At 50.7% G+C, this 24099-nt stretch overlaps 1 protein-coding gene across 1 annotated transcript; it reads left to right on the plus strand.

The window, feature by feature from the left end:
• The first annotated feature begins 7929 nt into the window (after positions 1-7929).
• TENT5C (terminal nucleotidyltransferase 5C) lies at positions 7930-14128 on the plus strand. Its single transcript, XM_069944510.1, has 2 exons — positions 7930-8353; positions 11785-14128. Exon 2 carries the CDS (start codon positions 11798-11800, stop codon positions 12959-12961), a length of 1164 nt encoding a protein of 387 aa, XP_069800611.1. The 5' UTR covers positions 7930-8353; positions 11785-11797; the 3' UTR covers positions 12962-14128.
• The last annotated feature ends 9971 nt before the right edge of the window (positions 14129-24099 follow it).

Below are 24099 nucleotides of genomic sequence, written 5' to 3' on the forward strand. Positions count from 1 at the left end.
TCTTATTGATGTGATTTAAGGAAGTTACAAAACATTATTTGTGATGTCATAGATTTGGTATCATCCTCATTTGAACATGTAATTATTCACATACTATTCTCTTCATTTTATACTTCACCTCCTGTTTCTAAACCTTTGTGTAATAAACTAAACGTGAGACCATGACAAGTACATATCAGTAATGACACTTCCCTCCCCTTGGTCCATAATGGACATGAGGTTGCTGTAGGACAAATAGTGTATTTCACTATTTCTTATTTGTCTATCACAGAAATTACCTCGGCACTGACTGAACTAAAAACCCAAACTGGAAAAGACTGGTGTGCTGGATTATCAGTCATAGCAATGAAAAAATGTCTCTTTAGTTGTTAAAAGTCTCTTTTGTTACAGTCTTTGCAAGGTGATTGGTCTGTCTCAGTCCTTCCCCCTCCTCTCTCTCAGGTCAGGGGGGTGCAGGTATGGCTGGAGGTGCAGACTCTAGAGCCCATTTCTGTGGCAGTGCTGTGCCTGGTGAGGGCCATCTTTCTCCATCATCTTGGCACCTCGGCAGACAGTCATCTCAGGTTGTCGCCTCTTCAGGCTCATCTGCACTTTGCACTTTGCTGAAGATGGAGTTAGAGACAGACCATAGCAGATAACAAACATTCAAGCTGTATGGGGTGGGCTCAGCAACTCAGTCTCAGTCACAAGAGCAGAATATCATGACTTGCAGCGTCCTTGATGGCTCTTGTATCTCTTTATAGTGTTTGTTCTTCACCACCCCTTCATTACATGAATGAAACAACAGTAACAAATGTCACACTCTAATTTTGTCAATCCAACACCTTCTTGTAGTAACATTGCCCAGTCAGCACCTGAGAATTTCTGTTATAGAACAAACAAGATAAACACATATTGTCCTCCTATATGTCTCTAGTCATTCTACTCTTATTGCTAAATACTATAAGGCTCATATTTCAGATATCTCATCCATATCAATAAAAGTATATACTTCTGTTATAGCAAGAGGGAGTATAAAACATGTCAACTTTCTTTTACCATCTGTCCAATTTGATTCAATTAAGTACATCACATTTTAGATCATATCATATATACATTTTCATTAAATCATGTGGGGTGTTCGTCTTTAACCATCCATCCATACAGGTAATACAACTATACATGCAGCTCATAGAATGATCTAAATAGATCACTCTATTGCTTTCAGCTGAGTTCAAAATCGCTGCGCAAACGTTTAGAAACATATAACATATGGCACTACAGACAAACAATAGACATACATGGGCCCATTCACAACAGTCTCACAGGAAGCGCAAAGTCACTTCCAAAAAAACAAAACAAAAACAAAAGAGTTCTTATCAACTCTAACTGGAGCTCCAAACAAAAACAAAAACCTAAATGCGCATTTTTATTCAGTCTGGTGTCTCACTGAACTACAATCCCCAGTATACCCAAAAAACACATGTGGGTAGTACTACAAAAAAGAACATTAAGTTTTACTCTGGCCAGGACTCAACAGGTGATATCAAACATGGCTTCTCTGCTAGGATGGCCACTTACTCCTGCAAACAAACAAATCATTAGTTGTAATTAGGGGAAGAAATACATTAGCAGGAGGTGTCTCTTCACTTCTGTTCTTCTCTCAACAGCTGCAGAATACAAAACAATAAGGAAAACACAACATGTACACAATCCAAAAGTACTGACATTTGGCCAATTTGTTACCACGTGGATTTAAATTATTGTTAAAGGATATCCATTACATCACAGGTTATACACATACTATATATAGCAATACTCCAGGAACCTGCAGATAAAACACAGACATATTAGTTATATCATAGATTAAATAATCCCATGAAGTCCTCATGTTCCATCAGACTAACCTTTATCTGACTGGTCCACATACAGAAAATACAAACACTAAAACAATGGACAGAGTACAACACTTTGCACAGAGATTAAGTCTATAAATCTCACCACCAGATAGCCATCAACTTTCCTTCAAATGACAGAGTCCCCAACTGATATCTTTGTAGCTAATATATTCATGATCTTCATTAGTTTCAAATGTGAATATCTAGTAATATTAGACTTGTTGTCAAAACTCCACCAATTCCATGCTACTACTATAAGCCATAGATCAGCTTCAGAGACTGAACACAGACTGTTACCTGACAAGCTGCTGCTCACTCTGCTCTCCTAGATACAGAGAGAAAAAACTTTTCTGCAGTGCAAATACACATGCAACGTCATATACGGACCATTACAACACAAATATACAAGCCGTCATTTAAGGCTGGAAGTTACGCTTTTCACTATCACACTGTTACCTTTTACACATTCGTCGTTCCAATACCGGTAAAACAATAACATCCATTCTTACCGGCCAATAACACACAACTTCTACTCATCCTCTTTGCAAACACATTACTACAGGTTTCACATCTCTCTAACTCTTATCATGAGTTACTTCAAACCTATAAACCAACACACTGCTACCACTCATTGGCCAAAACCTGGTGAGGAGCTGCTCCCACCCTACAATCTCCACATCCATGAAGCCCACTTGCTTCACTTCTTTTTCTTGTATGTCTCTCTCAATTCGCGCCAGCAGACAGATCCATCCCACATCTGCTGCGGTCTTCTGCCATTCAAGAGACATAACAAGGCACCACCAGCCGACTGGGGTCTGTCAGCTGAAATGGTGTCACCACCTCGAGTGCTGGGTGCCCAGGGTCGCGAACTATACACCCACCAGGGGACTGGACTCGCTTTGTCATCTACCCCACAACTACACATCTCAGCTAACACATACATTATATTTCTATTATACAGTTATAGCAATTCCTGGACTATTATCCCACTTCTGACACCATTATGTAACCGGTTGCTTTTGATAATAGTCTGAGAAGGCCATAACCACACAGATTTATAGAAGAATAAGAGATTTATTACAGAAAACAATACTTAGCTGCAGTTACAGATGGTACAGATGCATGGTTGTTCCTTCCACAATGAAACGGGGAGCCCCATTGTATATTATGGACTAATATACACCCATTTTGCTCGATGACAGGGTGCTGGGCACCTTCCATCCATGGTCCTGCTGAGGCTAACTAGAAGCTACATACCCCCGATCTTTATAGTAAGTTTGGGTGGGGGGTGATGTGCTTCCAGAAATGTCTATGTAGACCACTGATGACCATGAATGGAAGTTTCCCAGGCTTTGTACATGTTTATCAAGCAAAATGTGGTTGTTCAATTTCAGCTACATGCATTTGGACAATAACAACAACTGTGTCCTCCAATGTTGACACTACTGGGGAGGTTTATGGCCGAACAGTTGACATAACAATACATCTACCTATTCCCATGCACATAGCTAAATACAAACCAATCCCACTTACACAGCCAGCTAAGATAGATAGATGGATAGATAGATAGATGGATAGATAGATAGATAGATAGATAGATAGATAGATAGATAGATAGATACAAATAAGACATGAAAACACTACATTCCTTCCTATCACATGAATAAGACACTTTAACAATCTGAAATAAACCCATCCGGTTACACTGTCTCATCTCGAGACCTTTCTCAAGCAACAAGCAAACATCTCATATCCTTTTTATACATGTGTCTGACAAATCCAATTAATCAATAAGTGAACAAAACGTGAAACAGGTGTACAGGTAAGGTTCCATCCGGAACACAATGTGTTACAAGAGATACATCAGTATCAGCAAAACATTCCGTATTCGTGATATATACAGGGTGATCAATTGTGTATATATACAAAATTACATAAAAGTGAAAAATTAACGGCGGAGTTCACTCACGCTAGTCACTGCTCTGTAAGGAAAAGCATAATTAGAACCAAGTAAAACCTCATGAACCTATTGAAGAGGAGATTTGATCCAATCTCCGTCGCTGGCACTCTTGCACCAGATCTTTGAGTGCACTCCAGACTGAAGCATATATATATATCTAGCTGCCTGGTATATATCTATCTATCTGCCTGGTATATACATATATCTATCTGCCTGGTATATATACATATATATATCTGCCTGGTATATATCTATCTATCTGCCTGGTGTATATATATCTATCTGCCTGGTGTATATATATCTATCTGCCTGGTGTATATATATCTATCTGCCTGGTGTATATATATCTATCTGCCTGGTGTATATATATCTATCTGCCTGGTATATATACATATATATATCTGCCTGGTATATATATATCTATCTGCCTGGTGTATATATATCTATCTGCCTGGTATATACATATATCTATCTGCCTGGTATATATACATATATATATCTGCCTGGTATATATCTATCTATCTGCCTGGTATATATATCTATCTGCCTGGTGTATATATATCTATCTGCCTGGTATATATCTATCTATCTGCCTGGTATATATATCTATCTGCCTGGTGTATATATATCTATCTGCCTGGTATATATCTATCTGCCTGGTATATATCTATCTGCCTGGTATATATCTATCTATCTGCCTGGTATATATCTATCTGCCTGGTATATATCTATCTATCTGCCTGGTATATATCTATCTATCTGCCTGGTATATATCTATCTATCTGCCTGGTATATATATCTATCTGCCTGGTGTATATATATCTATCTGCCTGGTGTATATATATCTATCTGCCTGGTATATATACATATATATATCTGCCTGGTATATATATATCTATCTGCCTGGTGTATATATATCTATCTGCCTGGTATATACATATATCTATCTGCCTGGTATATATACATATATATATCTGCCTGGTATATATCTATCTATCTGCCTGGTATATATATCTATCTGCCTGGTGTATATATATCTATCTGCCTGGTATATATCTATCTATCTGCCTGGTATATATATCTATCTGCCTGGTGTATATATATCTATCTGCCTGGTATATATCTATCTATCTGCCTGGTATATATATCTATCTGCCTGGTGTATATATATCTATCTGCCTGGTATATATCTATCTGCCTGGTATATATCTATCTATCTGCCTGGTATATATCTATCTGCCTGGTATATATCTATCTGCCTGGTATATATCTATCTATCTGCCTGGTATATATCTATCTATCTGCCTGGTATATATCTATCTGCCTGGTATATATCTATCTATCTGCCTGGTATATATATCTATCTGTCTGGTGTATATATATCTATCTGCCTGGTGTATATATATCTATCTGCCTGGTATATATATCTATCTGTCTGGTGTATATATATCTATCTGCCTGGTGTATATATATCTATCTGTCTGGTGTATATATATCTATCTGCCTGGTGTATATATATCTATCTGCCTGGTGTATATATATCTATCTGCCTGGTGTATATATATCTATCTGCCTGGTATATATGTGTTGTTATCTTCCAACAATCTTCTAGGTTTGTGGAGCTTTCTGTGTATTTCCATGCGGTTGGCTCTGTCCTTCCCATATTACATATAACAGAACCTGCGACACCCTGACCCCATGCGCGGTGACATGACTGCAGCACCTCAGGGGAACACAGCGACAGGGTGCGCCACTACCAGAGACTGCCAGAGCCCATACCACACCGCGACCGCTCCTGAGCCCGAGGAGATGGAAGTATAACATGTATCACTGCACCTCCTCTCCTGACATCCTCTGTGCTGCTGGGACCTCCCCCATAGGATCAGCACCCTCCTCTCCTGACATCCTCTGTGCTGCTGTGACCTCCCCCATAGGATCAGCCCCCTACTCTCCTGACATCCTCTGTGCTGCTGTGTCCTCCCTTATAAGATCAGCCCCCTCCTCTCCTGACATCCTCTGTGCTGCTGGGACCTCCCCTATAGGATCAGCCCCCTGCTCTCCTGACATCCTCTGTGCTGCTGTGTCCTCCCCTATAAGATCAGCCCCCTCCTCTCCTGACATCCTCTGTGCTGCTGGGACCTCCCCCATAGGATCAGCCCCCTCCTCTCCTGACATCCTCTGTGCTGCTGTGTCCTCCCCTATAAGATCAGCCCCCTCCTCTCCTGACATCCTCTGTGCTGCTGGGACCTCCCCTATAGGATCAGCCCCCTGCTCTCCTGACATCCTCTGTGCTGCTGTGTCCTCCCCTATAAGATCAGCCCCCTCCTCTCCTGACATCCTCTGTGCTGCTGTAACCTCTCCTATAAGATCAGCCCCCTCCTCTCCTGACATCCTCTGTGCTGCTGTAACCTCTCCTATAAGATCAGCCCCCTCCTCTCCTGACATCCTCTGTGCTGCTGTGTCCTCTCCTATAAGATCAGCCCCCTCCTCTCCTGACATCCTCTGTGCTGCTGGGACCTCTCCTATAAGATCAGCCCCCTCCTCTCCTGACATCCTCTGTGCTGCTGTGACCTCTCCTATAGATCAGCCCCCTCCTCTCCTGACATCCTCTGTGCTGCTGGGACCTCTCCTATAAGATCACCCCCCTCCTCTCCTGACATCCTCTGTGCTGCTGGGACCTCTCCTATAAGATCACCCCCCTCCTCTCCTGACATCCTCTGTGCTGCTGGGACCTCCTCTATAAGATCAGCTCCCTCCTGTCCTGACATCCTCTGTGCTGCTGTGACCTCCCCTATAAGATCAGCCCCCTCCTCTCCTGACATCCTCTGTGCTGCTGTGATTCCTCTATAAGATCAGCCCCCTCCTCTCCTGACATCCTCTGTGCTGCTGTGACCTCCCCTATAAGATCAGCCCCCTCCTCTCCTGACATCCTCTGTGCTGCTGTGATTCCTCTATAAGATCAGCCCCCTCCTCTCCTGAAATCCTCTGTGCTGCTGTGATCCTGTGTCCTCTCCCATAAGATCAGACCCCTCCTCTCCTGACATCCTCTGTGCTGCTGTGACCTCTCCTATCGATCAGCCCCCCTCCTCTCCTGACATCCTCTGTGCTGCTGGGACCTCCTCTATAACATCAGCTCCCTCCTGTCCTGACATCCTCTGTGCTGCTGTGACCTCCCCTATAAGATTAGCCCCCTCCTCTCCTGACATCCTCTGTGCTGCTGTGATTCCTCTATAAGATCAAACCCCTCCTCTCCTGACATCCTCTGTGCTGCTGTGACCTCCCCTATAAGATCAGCCCCCTCCTCTCCTGACATCCTCTGTGCTGCTGTGATCCCTCTATAAGATCAGACCCCCTCCTCTCCTGACATCCTCTGTGCTGCTGTGTCCTCTCCTATAAGATCAGACCCCTCCTCTCCTGACATCCTCTGTGCTGCTGTGTCCTCTCCTATAAGATCAGACCCCTCCTCTCCTGACATCCTCTGTGCTGCTGGGACCTCCTCTATAAGATCAGCCCCCTCCTCTCCTGACATCCTCTGTGCTGCTGTAACCTCTTCTATAAGATCAGCCCCCTCCTCTCCTGACATCCTCTGTGCTGCTGTGACCTCTCCTATAGATCAGCCCCCTCCTCTCCTGACATCCTCTGTGCTGCTGGGACCTCCCCTATAAGATCAGCCCCTCCTCTCCTGACATCCTCTGTGCTGCTGGGACCTCCCCTATAAGATCAGCCCCTCCTCTCCTGACATCCTCTGTGCTGCTGTGACCTCTCCTATAAGATCAGCCCCCTCCTCTCCTGACATCCTCTGTGCTGCTGTGATCCCTCTATAAGATCAGCCCCCTCCTCTCCTGACATCCTCTGTGCTGCTGTGATCCCTCTATAAGATCAGACCCCTCCTCTCCTGACATCCTCTGTGCTGCTGACAGGCCCCGCCCCCTCATGGTTTTGCGGCTGTGACGCAGTTTCATTTTAAGCCGTTGCCCCCATCATCCAATCAGCTTCCTGCTTTGACTTTGGCGCGCACACAGCGGAGCCGGTCGGTTCTCCCGGTGATCTCATGGCTGGAGGGACCACTATCCTGCACTCCACCGCCATTACTACACGAAACTTGAACTGACAGGCCCCGCCCATTATTTATGCGTTCCCTAGCAACCATTCATGACGGCAGCTAATCAGGGCCCGGGAGCTTCTGACGTCACAGCTGTGCACTGATCTTTCTACATCCTGTTAAGTTTTAATGGAGAAAATAGTTCCGAGGATTTCCCGATCACCGCGCCCAGGAATGTGGACGGGAGACACGGCGGGGACGCTGAACGGTCTCTCGGTGCCTCCGGGATCTCTGTCTCAGCGTTTGGGCGCGGAGGAGGTTAGATATTCTGACAGCGGCTATGGCGGAAGTATCGTGAGGAGGTGATGCGTCATAGTGATATATAAGGCTGGAGCTGTGAGAGGGAGACGTCTGTCAGCGGAGAGTCGCTGCAGCTGCTGGAGAGTGCACTGTACTCAGCGAGTCCCCGGCCTGGTGAGTGCGTTACCGCAACTGGGAGAATGGTGGGGGACGCGTTTCTTCGTAGTAACTCTCTGGCTCTTGTAGAACTACTGTTCCCAGCATGCCCTGACATGTAAGGTCCGCCAGGCATGCTGCTAGTTGTAGTTATGTAACAGCTGGAGCTTCCTAACCCAGACGTCAGTGCGGCAGCTGTTCTGGGGTATATGGGGGGTCCTGGTCACGAAGGGGTTAGGGCTGTAAACTGGTGGACTTGGCTTATTGCTTCTAGGATGGGGCCCCTGGTGGCCGGGCAGGTGAATAGGGGGGGCCCCTGGTGGCTGGGCAGGTGAATAGGGGGGCCCCTGGTGATCTGTGAGTGGTGTGTGTGTGGTATAGTGGGGGGGGCCCCTGGTGATCTGTGAGTGGTGTGTGTGTGGTATAGTGGGGGGGCCCCTGGTGGCCGGGCAGGTGTGTGTGGTATAGTGGGGGGGCCCCTGGTGGCTGGGCAGGTGTGTGGTGTAGTGGGGGGGCCCCTGGTGGCCGGGCAGGTGTGTGTGGTATAGTGGGGGGGCCCCTGGTGGCTGGGCAGGTGTGTGGTGTAGTGGGGGGCCCCTGGTGGCCGGGCAGGTGTGTGTGGCGTAGTGGGGGGGGGGGCCTGGTGGCCGGGCAGGTGTGCGTGGTGTAGTGGGGGGCCCCTGGTGGCTGGGCAGGTGTGTGTGGTATAGTGGGGGGCCCCTGGTGGCCGGGCAGGTGTGTGTGGTATAGTGGGGGGCCCCTGGTGGCCGGGCAGGTGTGTGTGGTATAGTGGGGGGCCCCTGGTGGCCGGGCAGGTGTGCGTGGTGTAGTGGGGGGCCCCTGGTGGCCGGGCAGGTGTGCGTGGTGTAGTGGGGGGCCCCTGGTGGCCGGGCAGGTGTGCGTGGTGTAGTGGGGGGCCCTCACCCCGCCTGTGGTCACCATATGGGCCCCTGCTGTTCTCCTAGACCTTTGTGTGGCCCCCTGCTGCCCTGTGGCTGGCCGTGCACTATCCTCCCAGGGGGTCAGTGACCTGGTTACGTGGGGGTTCCCCTGGTGTGTTTGGGAGGGGGCTCCCCCTTGTATTTATCTGGGTGACCCCTGGTCCGTGGGGAGGACCACGCTGTGTGCACTGTCTGTAAATGTGGTGATAGATGATATGGGGGGGGGCAGGTCCTAGTACCCCCCATATCCAATCTCTGCTGTCATGTAAGCACTACAGATCCCAGCATATCCCTCTAGTTGTGTAACCGCTGAGCTTGTGGCTGTTTCGGCCTCAGGATCTGCTGTCAGTGATGAGGTTCGGGGGTGTCTCTTCCTGCAGGGTCCAGTCTGGGGGTCTTCTCGGCTGGGCCCCTGTCCTGGTCATGAGGGTATGGGGGTCTGTCCTAGCTGGGGATGGCATCCTCCTGGTGGTGATAGATGGGGGCCCTTGTCCTGGTGACAGAATGGGGGTCTGTGTCCGTCGGGGCCCTGATAAGGGTTTGAGGTCCCCTCGGTGGGGTTCTCTCCTGGTGGTCGTGGGTGGGGGGGTGTCTGTGTCCCAATTGGGCCCCTGTCCTGATGACAGGACGGGGGTCTGTCCCATTTGGAGGTCTGTCGGGGCCCTGTGATATGGGTTTGAGGTCCTCTTGGTGGTGATAGTTGGGGGTGGGGGGCTCTGTATCCTGGGGATGAGGGTTTTGGGGTCTGTCCTGGTGGTGTGGTCAGGGCCCTCTTCCCGGGGTCCCGTTTTCCATATTTGCCCGGCTCCGGCTGTGCTATATATAACTGGGGGTCCGTCATTCTGGGAATGCTGATACAACCTGTTAAAATAGTCTGTGTGTCAACCTATGAACCTGATGGTTGGGGGCGGAGGGGGGGGGGGGGTCTGTCATGGCGGACACGGCCGTCACTTACAAGGGATGTGGACCCTGGTTACATCCACAGCTGCTGGTACACTATCAGTCCTACTGAATTACGAGTGCAGCTCTGGAGTTGATGTGGACTACAAGTACCAGCAGCAGAGTTCAGGGCTGTTATGTGGGTGACTGGGAGATGGAGGAATGGTGATTGCAGCTCTGGAGGTGACTGCAGTATAAGATGGATGGGTTTGGCTCAGGATCTAGAGGATTTACCTTTGTATTGGTTTGACGTAGAGATGAAGGGGTTAAGCAGAATTTCTTGGTATAGTGACGCTTAACCCCCGGCTCTGCTACACTGGGGGAAGCGGCAGTGTCCATATGTGACAGCAGACTGAGGGGTACTGGCTCTTTAAGAGGAGCCTCCTGCACTGATGCAGGGTAGTCTGAGGGGTCATGGGTGAATCTAAGGGGTCCTCCATCTGTCATAAGTGCAGCCCCCCAGAGTCCAGGTGGGAGACCCCAGTAATGCCCCTGTGGTGGGGAGGGGGAGCACAGTGCCCCCTTCTGCAGCCTCCAGACCCCAGTACTGAGGGGTCACCTGGTAGGGGGGGGGGGGTCATCTTATTGTGGTCTATGCCCCTAGTGGTGGGGAGGGGGAGTACAGTGCCCCTTCTGCAGCCTCCAGACCCCCAGTACTGAGGTGTCACCTGGTGTGTGTGGGGGGGGTCATCTTATTGTGGTCTATGCCCCTAGTGATGGTGGTGGTGGGGGGGGGGGGGGGAGTACAGTACCCCTTCTGCAGCCTCCAGGCCCCCGTTCTGGTTATGAGGATGTTAGGTGTGTGCGGCTCTTTAAGGCTCAGGGGCAGCAGGTGTCCCCGTTTCCTGTACTGAAGCGCTGTGCCTCCTCTGTCATATGTGGAGAGCTCAGTCGTGTAGTCTATGGCTCCCTGTTATCAGCCATTGGACCTCTGCACCTATGTCACTGCTAGTGGGGATCACTGAGCCCTATTCCTCTCCTGCCCAGTGAATGGGTTTTGGGGTGGGCTCGGTGCCAGGGGAGCTATTATAAGCTGGTGATCTGGCGGGCGGCCAGAGTACATGCAGTCACTACGCGGCTTATGTTCTAGTGTCGTCAGTGTAAGCAGAGCCGGCCCTGCGCTCTTTATATAGCCCTGTATTGTGCCTGGCCTCACACCTGCCTGCCTATGGTTTCCCCTGGCTGACATTCGTGTAAGAGTGTCCCTGATGGGGGTGATGTCTCCAATGATGTCATCAGTCATTAACCCTTAGGCTGTCTTAGTGCCTTTCAGCTATTGTAAGACATGTCAGTGCAGTGTAACCTGCTGTCACTCTAGAGGGAAGCCTTCTCCAGAGCTGCGCTCATAATTCTGCTGCCTTTCTGCTGTGCCGAAGCCTAAATGTTACAGTATCCGTGCTGTGACTGTAGCTGTACAGGATTGGCCACCTCCAGAGCTGCGCTCGAAATTCTGCTGCGTCTCTGAGATCCTGTAACACTGATGCTTTGGTAGGGCAGAGCTGTGACTGTAGAGTAGTGTAGATGTCTGTCCTGACCCTTCACCACTAACCAGTCATCTTCCTCTTGCAGTGATACAAGAACCATGGCAAGCCAAGGAAGTGATGGTGCCCGCAGCGTCCTGACCTGGGAGCAGGTGGAGCGCCTAAACAGCTTCCTGACGGAGGTGGTGCCCATCCACGGACGCGGAAACTTCCCCACCCTGAAGATCACACTGAAGGACATAGTGCAGATGGTGCGCAGCCGCCTGGAGGATGCCGGGATCAAGGTGCGGGACGTGCGGCTCAACGGCTCTGCCGCCAGTCACGTCCTGGTTAAGGACAATGGTCTGGGCTACAAGGACCTGGACCTGATCTTTGGGGTCACCATCTCCTCCGAGGCAGACTTCCAGCTGGTGAAAGATGTGGTGATCGGGTTACTCCTTAACTTCTTACCGGAGGGCGTGAATAAGGAGAAGATCAGCCCGGTGACCCTGAAGGAGGCGTACGTGCAGAAGCTGGTGAAGGTGTTCACCGAGGCCGACCGCTGGAGCCTCATCTCCCTCTCCAACAAGGACGGTCGCAACATCGAGCTCAAGTTCGTGCACTCCATCCGCCGGCAGTTTGAGTTCAGCGTGGACTCCTTTCAGATTGTGCTGGACTCTCTACTCTTCTATTACGACTGTGCGGAGAACCCCATGTCTGAGCACTTCCACCCCACCGTCATCGGGGAGAGCATGTACGGAGACTTCGAGGCCGCGCTGGGTCATCTGCGCAAGAAGCAGATCGCCACCAAGAACCCGGAGGAGATCCGGGGTGGCGGCCTGATGAAGTACAGCAACCTGCTGGTGCGAGACTTCAAGCCGGCCGACAAGGAGCAGATCAAGTCCCTGGAGCGCTACATGTGCTCCCGATTCTTCATCGACTTCTCTGACATCTTTGAGCAGCAGCGGAAGCTGGAGTCCTATCTGCAGAATCACTTCATTGGGGAGGAGAAGAGCAAGTATGACTACCTGATGATTCTGCGGCGGGTGGTGAACGAGAGCACCGTGTGCCTGATGGGCCATGAGCGCCGCCAGACTCTGAACCTTATCTCCCTGCTGGCGCTGCGGGTGCTGGCCGAGCAGAACATTATCCCCAACGCCACCAACGTCACCTGCTACTACCAGCCCGCCCCCTACGTCAGCGACGCCAACTTCAGCAACTACTACATCGCCAACACCGCCGTCTCCTACAGCCAGTCCTACCCAACATGGCTGCCGTGTAGTTAGAGGAGACGCCAGTGACCATAGACTGGATGCAACCAAGAGCCCACTCCAAAAATAAGTGCCCCCCTGAACATTGAATGTAACCCCTAGAGGTCAGATCCGTGACCTCTGCCCATCTGTTACCGCCGATACTGTGATCCCCTGACAATGAGCCGCGATTCTCAGAGGCTGCCGGACTTTTAACCCTATCAGTGTTTTTGCTTGTATGAGCCCATCCACCTGTGTGAGGAAGGGGGTGTGCCTTTATGTGGCTCCTCCCCTCTGACTTTCTAGAAAGAGTCTGGAAGACTGAAAAAAGGAAAAAATGAAGGAAAAAAGTTTAAAAAAGGAAAATTACCAAAAAGTGAAAATTTTGTGTTTATTTATTATAAAAAAAAAAAACATAAAAACCAAAAATGTTAGAAAATGTAAAAAGGTGTTTGGGAGCGGGTTGTGGTTTTCTATGCAGGTCTTTGTTTCTCCATGTGAAGTGCTATTTATGTTGTAGCTTGTGCCTTATGGGGCTGCACCGCTGCCGCTCCGGGGTCTCGCCCCACAGGTTTTTGCTTTGTGGTTTTTGGATTTGAGAATCTGCAGTTACTTTACTTTTCGGGGTTTTTTTAAGTATTTTTTTTTCCCCCCCTCTATTCATTGCAGACTATAAAAAAGGATAAGCGTCAAGGAGACAGGGGTGGCGGATGTATACGGGGGTCCTGGGGTCACCTCACAGGTCTGGTGTCTTGTCTGCATTGTGGGGATGTCAGTCACTCTCGGTGTGCCTATAACCTGCGCTGGTGAACTACAACTCCCATCATTGAGCCGGGCTTCTCCAGCTGTTGTGGAAGCTCTAAATCAGGGATGGGAGTTGTAGTTGTGTAACAGCTGGTGGTTCCCCATCCCTACACTACACCTCCCATAATGCAGTGCAGGAGATGGGCAGCTCTGGATGGGACTGCGGTGAACTCAGCCCTGTGATCACATGGGGGCCTGTATTATCCACATGTAGATTAGTCTGTGACTAGTTGTGTTCTGTTCTTCCTTCTCACGGGGGGTGGGGTTGTAGGTGAAGTGCCTTATACCTGCCGCAGCCCCCCCCCTCCCTGGCACACTGTAACGACACCTCACCGCTCTTTTGTACTGCTCAGGAAACGGTGATTATTGTGATACGGAAATAAAATCCTCCTTGACGTATGTGATGTCTCGTGTCGTCTGTCCTGGAATCTGCCGGAGCCCCAGGGGTTAATCTATATCTGTTCTCTGCAATGGAAAAGCAAACACTCTGCCGGTGTGAGGTGTGTGCACAGATGCCGAGGCTCCAGGGAACGCCAGCGCAGCACCTGCCACAAAGCGACCCAACCAGCTGCTGCAAAACTCAAGAAGCAGCAGGTTGTGCAGAGTAGTGAGTGCAGCTCTGGAGGTTAGGATGTAACTTCCATAGTGCAGGAGTCTGCCTTGTCTGGAGGGATCAGGAGTCACTGCCTCCATGTTGGTGCTGAGCCCTCTGCTCTCTACCCTGCAGGACAGCGGTCACTGCTCCCTGGCATCAGTATGTGGGCAGTGCCATGCTCTGGAGGGTGACACCCTGTAGCTTATACAGGCGGTGTATACCCTGCTGGGCAACAGCATCTCACTATTGGTGCACACAACAAAATGAATGTTCCACAGAAGCTTCACCAGATCTTAAAGGGCAATCGCCCCTTATATCTGCTCCTGGGTGAGTGGTCTCTGTGGGGGCTGGCACCCCTGTATACGGGGGATGCTGCCTCACAATGAGGTGCTGTATACAGGGGGATGCTGCCTCATGGGGGTCAGGGCTCTGTGTGGGGGCTGTTACTGCTGTATACAGGAGGATGCTGCCTCATGGGGGGGGTCAGGGCTCTGTGGGGCTGTTACTGCTGTATACAGGAGGATGCTGCCTCATGGGGGGGGGGGGGGGTCAGGGCTCTGTGGGGGCTGTTACTGCTGTATACAGGGGGATACTGCCTCATGGGGGGGGGGGTCAGGGCTCTGTGGGGGCTGTTACTGCTGTATACGGGAGGATACTGCCTCATGGGGTCAGGGCTCTGTGGGGGCTGTTACTGCTGTATACAGGAGGATGCTGCCTCATGGGGGGGGGGGGGGGGGGTCAGGGCTCTGTGGGGGCTGTTACTGCTGTATACAGGAGGATACTGCCTCATGGGGTCAGGGCTCTGTGGGGGCTGTTACTGCTGTATAAAGGAGGATACTGCCTCATGGGGGTCAGGGCTCTGTGGGGGCTGTTACTGCTGTATACAGGAGGATGCTGCCTCATGGGGGGGGGCAGGGCTCTGTGGGGGCTGTTACTGCTGTATACAGGAGGATACTGCCTCATGGGGGTCAGGGCTCTGTGGGGGCTGTTACTGCTGTATACAGGAGGATGCTGCCTCATGGGGGGGGCGTCAGGGCTCTGTGGGGGCTGTTACTGCTGTATACAGGAGGATGCTGCCTCATGGGGGGGGTCAGGGCTCTGTGGGGGCTGTTACTGCTGTATACAGGAGGATGCTGCCTCATGGGGGGGGGGGGGGGGTCAGGGCTCTGTGGGGGCTGTTACTGCTGTATACAAGAGGATGCTGCCTCATGGGGGGGGGGGGGGGTCAGGGCTCTGTGGGGGCTGTTACTGCTGTATACAGGAGGATGCTGCCTCATGGGGGTCAGGGCTCTGTGGGGGCTGTTACTGCTGTATACAGGAGGATGCTGCCTCATGGGGGGGGGGGGGGGGGGGGGGGTCAGGGCTCTGTGGGGGCTGTTACTGCTGTATACAGGAGGATGCTGCCTCATTGGGGGGGTCAGGGCTCGGTGGGGGCTGTTACTGCTGTATACAGGAGGATACTGCCTCATGGGGGTCAGGGCTCTGTGGGGGCTGTTACTGCTGTATACAGGAGGATGCTGCCTCATGGGGGGGGGGGGTCAGGGCTCTGTGGGGGCTGTTACTGCTGTATACAGGAGGATGCTGCCTCATTGGGGGGGGGGGGGGGGTCAGGGCTCTGTGGGGGCTGTTACTGCTATATACAGGGGGATGCTGCCTCATGGGGGGGGGGGGGGGGGGTCAGGGCTGTTACTGCTGTATACAGGAGGATACTGCCTCATGGGGGTCAGGGCTCTGTGTGGGGGCTGTTACTGCTATATACAGGGGGATGCTGCCTCATGGGGGGGGGGGTCAGGGCTGTTACTGCTGTATACAGGAGGATACTGCCTCATGGGGGTCAGGGGGCTGTTACTGCTGTATACAGGGGGATGCTGCCTCATGGGGGGGTCAGGGCTCTGTGGGGCTGTTACTGCTGTATACAGGAGGATACTGCCTCATGGGGGTTAGGCCCCTGTGGGGGCTGTTACTGCTGTATACAGGGGGATGCTGCCTCATGGGGTCAGGGCTCTGTGGGGGCTGTTACTACTGTATACAGGAGGATGCTGCCTCATGGGGGGGGGGGGTCAGGGCTCTGTGGGGGCTGTTACTGCTGTATACAGGAGGATACTGCCTCATGGGGGTCAGGGCTCTGTGTGGGGGCTGTTACTGCTGTATACAGGAGGATACTGCCTCATGGGGGTCAGGGCCCTGTGGGGGCTGTTACTGCTATATACAGGGGGATGCTGCCTCATGGGGGGGGGGGGGGGTCAGGGCTGTTACTGCTGTATACAGGAGGATACTGCCTCATGGGGGTCAGGGCCCTGTGGGGGCTGTTACTGCTGTATACAGGGGGATGCTGCCTCATGGGGGGGTCAGGGCTCTGTGGGGCTGTTACTGCTGTATACAGGAGGATACTGCCTCATGGGGGTCAGGGGGCTGTTACTGCTGTATACAGGGGGATGCTGCCTCATGGGGGGGTCAGGGCTCTGTGGGGCTGTTACTGCTGTATACAGGAGGATACTGCCTCATGGGGGTTAGGGCCCTGTGGGGGCTGTTACTGCTGTATACAGGGGGATGCTGCCTCATGGGGTCAGGGCTCTGTGGGGGCTGTTACTACTGTATACAGGAGGATGCTGCCTCATGGGGGGGGGGGGGTCAGGGCTCTGTGGGGGCTGTTACTGCTGTATACAGGAGGATACTGCCTCATGGGGGTCAGGGCTCTGTGTGGGGGCTGTTACTGCTGTATACAGGAGGATACTGCCTCATGGGGGTCAGGGCCCTGTGGGGGGCTGTTACTGCTGTATACAGGGGGATGCTGCCTCATGGGGGGGGGGGGGGGGGTCAGGGCTGTTACTGCTGTATACAGGAGGATACTGCCTCATGGGGGTCAGGGCCCTGTGGGGGCTGTTACTGCTGTATACAGGGGGATGCTGCCTCATGGGGGGGTCAGGGCTCTGTGGGGCTGTTACTGCTGTATACAGGAGGATACTGCCTCATGGGGGTCAGGGCCCTGTGGGGGCTGTTACTGCTGTATACAGGGGGATGCTGCCTCATGGGGGGGTCAGGGCTCTGTGGGGCTGTTACTGCTGTATACAGGAGGATACTGCCTCATGGGGGTCAGGGCCCTGTGGGGGCTGTTACTGCTATATACAGGGGGATGCTGCCTCATGGGGTCAGGGCTCTGTGGGGGCTGTTACTACTGTATACAGGAGGATGCTGCCTCATGGGGGGGGGGGGGGTCAGGGCTCTGTGGGGGCTGTTACTGCTGTATACAGGAGGATGCTGCCTCATGGGGTGGGGGCTGCCTCATGGGGTCAGGGCTCTGTGGGGGCTGTTACTGCTGTATACAGGGGGATGCTGCCTCACAATGAGGTGCTGTATACAGGGGGATGCTGCCTCATGGGGGTCAGGGCTCTGTGGGGGGGGGGGGGGGGGGGGTTGTTACCGCTGTATATGGGAGGGGGGTGTTGCCTCATGTGGGTCAGGGCTCTGTGGGGGGGGGGGGGGGGGGTTGTTACCGCTGTATATGGGAGGGGGGTGTTGCCTCATGTGGGTCAGGGCTCTGTGGGGGGGGGGGGGGTTGCCTCATGGGGGTCAGGGCTCTGTGGGGGGGGGGGGGAGGGTTGTTACTGCTGTATATGGGGGGGGGGGGGGTTGCCTCATGGGGGGGGGGGGTCAGGGCTCTGTGGGGGCTGTTACTGCTGCATACAGGGGATGCTGCCTCATGGGGGTAGGGGGCTGTTACCACTGTATATGGGGGGTGGGTGCTACCTCATGAGGGTCAGGGCTCTTGGAAAGCTGGATGACTATAACCTGTGACTGTAGCCTTACTTGGCGCGGCCCCTGTGTTTTGTTCCAGGCCCCTGGCTGACCCGGTCACAGCCTGTATTGTGGTCAGGTCGGGGTGTAAGGTGACCCAGGCCCTGCTGCCAGCTCTGGAGCACACACCCACTGCATGCAGCCAAGTGCAGGGACTTTGTCCGCTCCCTGTCCAGCTGATCTCTGCACTGATCTGGGTTTTGCATTTGTTCTATGTTTTTGAGACTCTGCACTGGGGGAGGGATGGAGGCCTGTACCCTCTGCTGTTACATCATGTCTTATCCTCCAGAGCTGCACTCACTATTCTGCTAGCTTTCTCACACACAATACTTTGTTAACCTCTGCTGGTTCAGTGTTGCAGTGTGGGATAACTTCTTCCACTTTTCTCTATGAGGGTGTCTGTGGGGGGGTCACCACCTGCAGAGCGATGGATCAGGAGAGGTGGCTGATAGTTTGGTGCCCAACCGCTGGGATGATATGTCTGTGGTTGGAATACAGCTCAGCCGGTTAGGATGTAGTTGTGGCGCCAGGGCTAGCTCAGCACACAGGTGTGGTGTTGTACCTGCACCCAATGGTCGGTGACCTGCCGGGCTGTGATTGGTCTCTTGTCTCGGTGGTCCTGAGTGGGAAGATGACCCACCCGGACCTTCGGTACCGCCACCCACAGAAAGGGGAGAGTAATGGTGCGTTTACACAGATTTATCTGACAGATTTCTGCAGCCAAAGCCAGGACTATAAACAGGGAACAGGTCAAAAAGGAAAGACTGGGATTTCTCCTTTTCAAATCCATTCCTGGTTTTGGCTTCAAAAATTTGTCAGATAAATCTGTGAAACGCACAATTACCCAAGGAAGGTGTAGCCGGAATGTGTAGGTGCTGGTGCAATGATCACTGAGGCCCAGTAGAATAAATAGTGTCTTTACTGATAAGTCTCTTACAATACAGAGTAACTCTTTACTGGGTGACTTCTGTGATACAGACTTGAGTTTACTGAATCTGTTTGATGCTTAAAGGGGAACTCCACATAAGGAAAGTTTGTCTTCTATTAAGTTATATAGATGTATCTACACAATGTATTCCCGTATCTGTACGGTTTTGCCTCACTGGTAGCTGATAGAAATTCAGGAAGTGAAGAAAAATTGGTCTGTGCCAAATCAAATTGTCTTCTGCTCTCCCCTCTTAGGAGCAAAACTTCCAGGCCTCTGTCTCATAGTGTTTGCTGAGAACGGGTTGATGATGCAGACAGGGGCCAGGGTGTGATGTCACAGGAGGTGGGGCTGGATCCTCCCCAATCCCCTGAGTGATTCACAATCTCTGACCGGCCAGAAGCAGCTGCTGCACTGATTTCACTGATGTGCAGTGAAATTAGGGCTGTGTTCACACATGTTGGAGTTTCATTGCAGTACGTCAGCGTATTCACAAAAATGATGCAGTAACACAATGAAATGATGCTAAATAGCAGAGAGGATCAGAGCCGGCACTGACAATCCCACCTGGGGGAAAAAATGAGGTATAAACATAATATAATATCGCATGTAAGATAATATCGTATAAATTCCTTATTGTGGGGCTCAACTTCAAAGATAAAAGATGCTCAATCATAATGTGTGCGTGGAGATGAAAAGAAAAAATAAGTTTTTTTTACTTTATTCCAATATCAGCGTTACAGGTAGAGAATACAGTGTGCTGTGTGGTGTTACAGGTAGAGAATACAGCGTGCTGTGTGGTGTTACAGGTAGAGAATACAGCGTGCTGTGTGGTGTTACAGGTAGAGAATACAGTGTGCTGTGTGGTGTTACAGGTAGAGAATACAGTGTGCTGTGTGGTGTTACAGGTAGAGAATACAGTGTGCTGTGTGGTGTTACAGGTAGAGAATACAGCGTGCTGTGTGGTGTTACAGGTAGAGAATACAGTGCTGTGTGGTGTTACAGGGAGAGAATACAGCGTGCTGTGTGGTGTTACAGGTAGAGAATACAGCGTGCTGTGTGGTGTTACAGGTAGAGAATATAGCGTGCTGTGTGGTGTTACAGGTGGAGAATACAGCGTGCTGTGTGGTGTTACAGGTAGAGAATACAGCGTGCTGTGTGGTGTTACAGGTAGAGAATACAGGGTGCTGTGTGGTGTTACAGGTAGAGAATACAGTGCTGTGTGGTGTTACAGGTAGAGAATACAGTGTGCTGTGTGGTGTTACAGGTAGAGAATACAGTGCTCTGTGTGGTGTTACAGGTAGAGAATACAGTGCTGTGTGGTGTTACAGGTAGAGAATACAGCGTGCTGTGTGGTGTTACAGGTAGAGAATACAGCGTGCTGTGTGGTGTTACAGGTAGAGAATACAGCGTGCTGTGTGGTGTTACAGGTAGAGAATACAGGGCTGTGTGGTGTTACAGGTAGAGAATACAGTGTGCTGTGTGGTGTTACAGGTAGAGAATACAGTGTGCTGTGTGGCGTTACAGGTAGAGAATACAGCGTGCTGTGTGGTGTTACAGGGAGAGAATACAGTGTGCTGTGTGGTGTTACAGGTAGAGAATACAGTGTGCTGTGTGGCGTTACAGGTAGAGAATACAGCGTGCTGTGTGGTGTTACAGGTAGAGAATACAGTGTGGTGTTACAGGGAGAGAATACAGTGTGCTGTGTGGTGTTACAGGTAGAGAATACATTGTGCTGTGTGGTGTTACAGGTAGAGAATACAGTGTGCTGTGTGGTGTTACAGGTAGAGAATACAGTGCTGTGTGGTGTTACAGGTAGAGAATACAGTGCTGTGTGGTGTTACAGGGAGAGAATACAGCGTGCTGTGTGGTGTTACAGGGAGAGAATACAGCGTGCTGTGTGGTGTTACAGGTAGAGAATACAGCGTGCTGTGTGGTGTTACAGGTAGAGAATACAGCGTGCTGTGTGGTGTTACAGGTAGAGAATACAGCGTGCTGTGTGGTGTTACAGGTAGAGAATACAGCGTGCTGTGTGGTGTTACAGGTAGAGAATACAGCGTGGTGTTACAGGTAGAGAATACAGCGTGCTGTGTGGCGTTACAGGTAGAGAATACAGCGTGCTGTGTGGTGTTACAGGTAGAGAATACAGTGCGCTGTGTGGCGTTACCTGGGTGTAGGTAAGTGTGTGAAGTTTTCCGGTGTCACTTACACTGCAAGATAGAGTACGTAGACTTTGGTTACAGCAGCTTTGCTCTATCTGGGTCAGTTCCTCTGTCTAGATACCGCACTGCACTGTTCTCATCGTGGGCTGGAGGGATCTGACTTGTCCTCCTTTACTTCTTGACACTGCATAGTGTGTAGTTATAGCTTGTAGAAAGAGAGTCTGGAATACACGTGCGTCTGTCCACTATGGCAGCAGGGATGCCTTATCTGTGTCTCTCCTACTCAGAGAATCAGTGGGAAACTAACTAGGTCACTGACACTACATTTCCTCTCCCCCAAGTGACTACTTCCTACAGGGTGTGTAAGGGTTCCTGTGAGTGGTGGAGAAGAGAGTGGGCAGATAATGGGGGACAGAATCACATAACAAAAACAGTAACTCTTCAGTGACTACAGGTGTGCAATACATATAAAGTCACAAAGGCTGACATCTGGTGGTGAAACTCGTATACAGCCTCATCACCCCCTTACTTTAGAGTATAAGGTTTTTGTGACAGGTGTCAGACTAGGGACACCACAATAGGGTCCATACCGATCTGTGTCAATGGTGCGAGCTACGTTTTCCTGGTTTCTTTTCATCCCATTTAGGCTTTAGAGTGTACTTGTTTTGATTTGTTTTTCCATTGACTTTAGTTATAGAAAAGTATTTTTATTTTTTTATTTTTTTTATAGTGTCCAAAAAAACATGGTCGACAACTTTCTATGCGTTTTTAGCATATAATCGGCTAAAGGTCACTGATCCCTATATACAGCTTCCCCCCCACCATGGAGGGACACTGTGTATTCTGGTGACCCGCTGTGACATCTGTGATCTATGTATCCAAGAAACCCAAAAAATTTGAAGAACATGGCTGTTTTCTTAAAAAAATAAAAAACGCGGCAGCAGAATAGTGAGTGCAGCTCTGCAGGGTAAGACATGATGCATGATGTAATAGCAGAATAGTGAGTGCAGCTCTGGAGGATAGGACAGGATGTAACAGCAGAATAGTGAGTGCAGCTCTGAAGGATAGGACAGGATGTAACAGCAGAATAGTGAGTGCAGCTCTGGAGGTATTATTAGATAGTAGACAGGATGGAGCAGTGCACAGTCCCTGTAGTAAACAGACCATGTGTGGTCCCTATTATCGCAGTTTCCGCCCTGGATCGCACACGGTCGCAGGAGACATTATGTGCTGTTCGTACGTCACCCGGTGTCACCTAGGAAAGGTTGAGCCTGGGGCGCTGCTGCGGGGAGTAAATAGTCTATTTGTGCTGTGGCCTCCGTGTGTTTTGTTTCTTGGCCGAGTTTAAAATCCACAAAAGATTGAGAATATCGAACAAACAGCGGCGCACCCACCGCCCCCGCCCACTGTGCGACATGGAAAGTGCGAAGCAGTGCCAGAGAGCGCCCCGGAACCACCATCACATTGTACCTAGGGAAAGGGAAATATTTATACAGTCATCTCTAGAGCTGCACTCACTATTCTGCTGTTACACCATGTCTCATCCTCCAGAGCTGCACTCACTATTCTGCTGTTACACCATGTCTCATACTCCAGAGCTGCACTCACTATTCTGCTGTTACATCGTGTCTCATCCTCCAGAGCTGCACTCACTATTCTGCTGTTACACCAGGTCTAATCCTCCAGAGCTGCACTTACTATTCTGCTGTTACATCGTGTCTCATCCTCCAGAGCTGCACTCACTATTCTGCTGTTACATCGTGTCTCATCCTCCAGAGCTGCACTCACTATTCTGCTGTTACACCATGTCTCATCCTCCAGAGCTGCACTCACTATTCTGCTGTTACATTGTGTCTCATCCTCCAGAGCTGCACTCACTATTCTGCTGTTACATCGTGCCTCATCCTCCAGAGCTGCACTTACTATTCTGCTGTTACATTGTGTTTCATCCTCCAGAGCTGCACTCACTATTCTGCTGTTACAACATGTCTCATCCTCCAGAGCTGCACTCACTATTCTGCTGTTACATTGTGTCTCATCCTCCAGAGCTGCACTCACTATTCTGCTGTTACATCATGTCTCATCCTCCAGAGCTGTACTCACTATTTTGCTGTTACATCGTGCCTCATCCTCCAGAGCTGTACTCACTATTCTGCTTCTGTGGTGTACCCCCAGTGTGATGTTATATCGGAGGTGCAGCCAGTCACTTGCTAGGTGTTGTAATGTGACGCCACTCCGGAGGTGGATAGCCGAGATATAGCCGGACCTTGGAATGTTGTCACATGACGCCAGTGCCAGGTGGGCACACAGGTGTGAGGGCACGCCTGCTGTTATTTTACAAGGCCGTTTGTACCCTTCTCCCCTGTGGTCGGTGTCCTGCCGGGTTGCTACTGGGTCCCTTGGGGTTATGTCACAGATGGCCAGAGTGATGATAGGACCCACCACCCACAGAAAGGGGAGAATGTCCAAAGGTTGCGGTGTGTGCTGTGTCGGTGGTGGTGAATAATCACAGAGTCTCTGATAATAGTTAAGTCGGTTTACTACATGTAAATGTGCAGCAGGTGATACAGGAGGGACAGTATGAGGTTTCTGAGACACATTTGACAAAGTTCTCAATAAACACTTGACAACAGAACGACCAGATCTGTAGGGTAAGTGCGGCGTAGGATATAGTCGTGTTGGTTGCGTTGTGCTGAGTAATACGATAGGTAGAGTAGCAGAGAGGAGGATTCCGTTAGAGTCTCAACCCATGTAGTAGTGTGCTCTGCAGGGAGGTTGGAGGATGAGGTAGAATACTTAGAAGAACACCTGTGACCGTGTATTGACCTTTGACTTCAGTCTTCACACCACCTTATGCCCACTAGACTCGGCTGAACCTTCCTAATGGGTGACA

Source organism: Dendropsophus ebraccatus, chromosome 11 (assembly GCF_027789765.1).
Source record: "Dendropsophus ebraccatus isolate aDenEbr1 chromosome 11, aDenEbr1.pat, whole genome shotgun sequence".
In the NCBI taxonomy this organism is placed as follows: domain Eukaryota; kingdom Metazoa; phylum Chordata; class Amphibia; order Anura; family Hylidae; genus Dendropsophus; species Dendropsophus ebraccatus.

Excerpts from the sequence above, each read along its gene's own strand:
- TENT5C (XM_069944510.1), top strand. The coding sequence starts at position 11,798 with ATGGCAAGCCAAGGAAGTGATGGTGCCCGCAGCGTCCTGACCTGGGAG.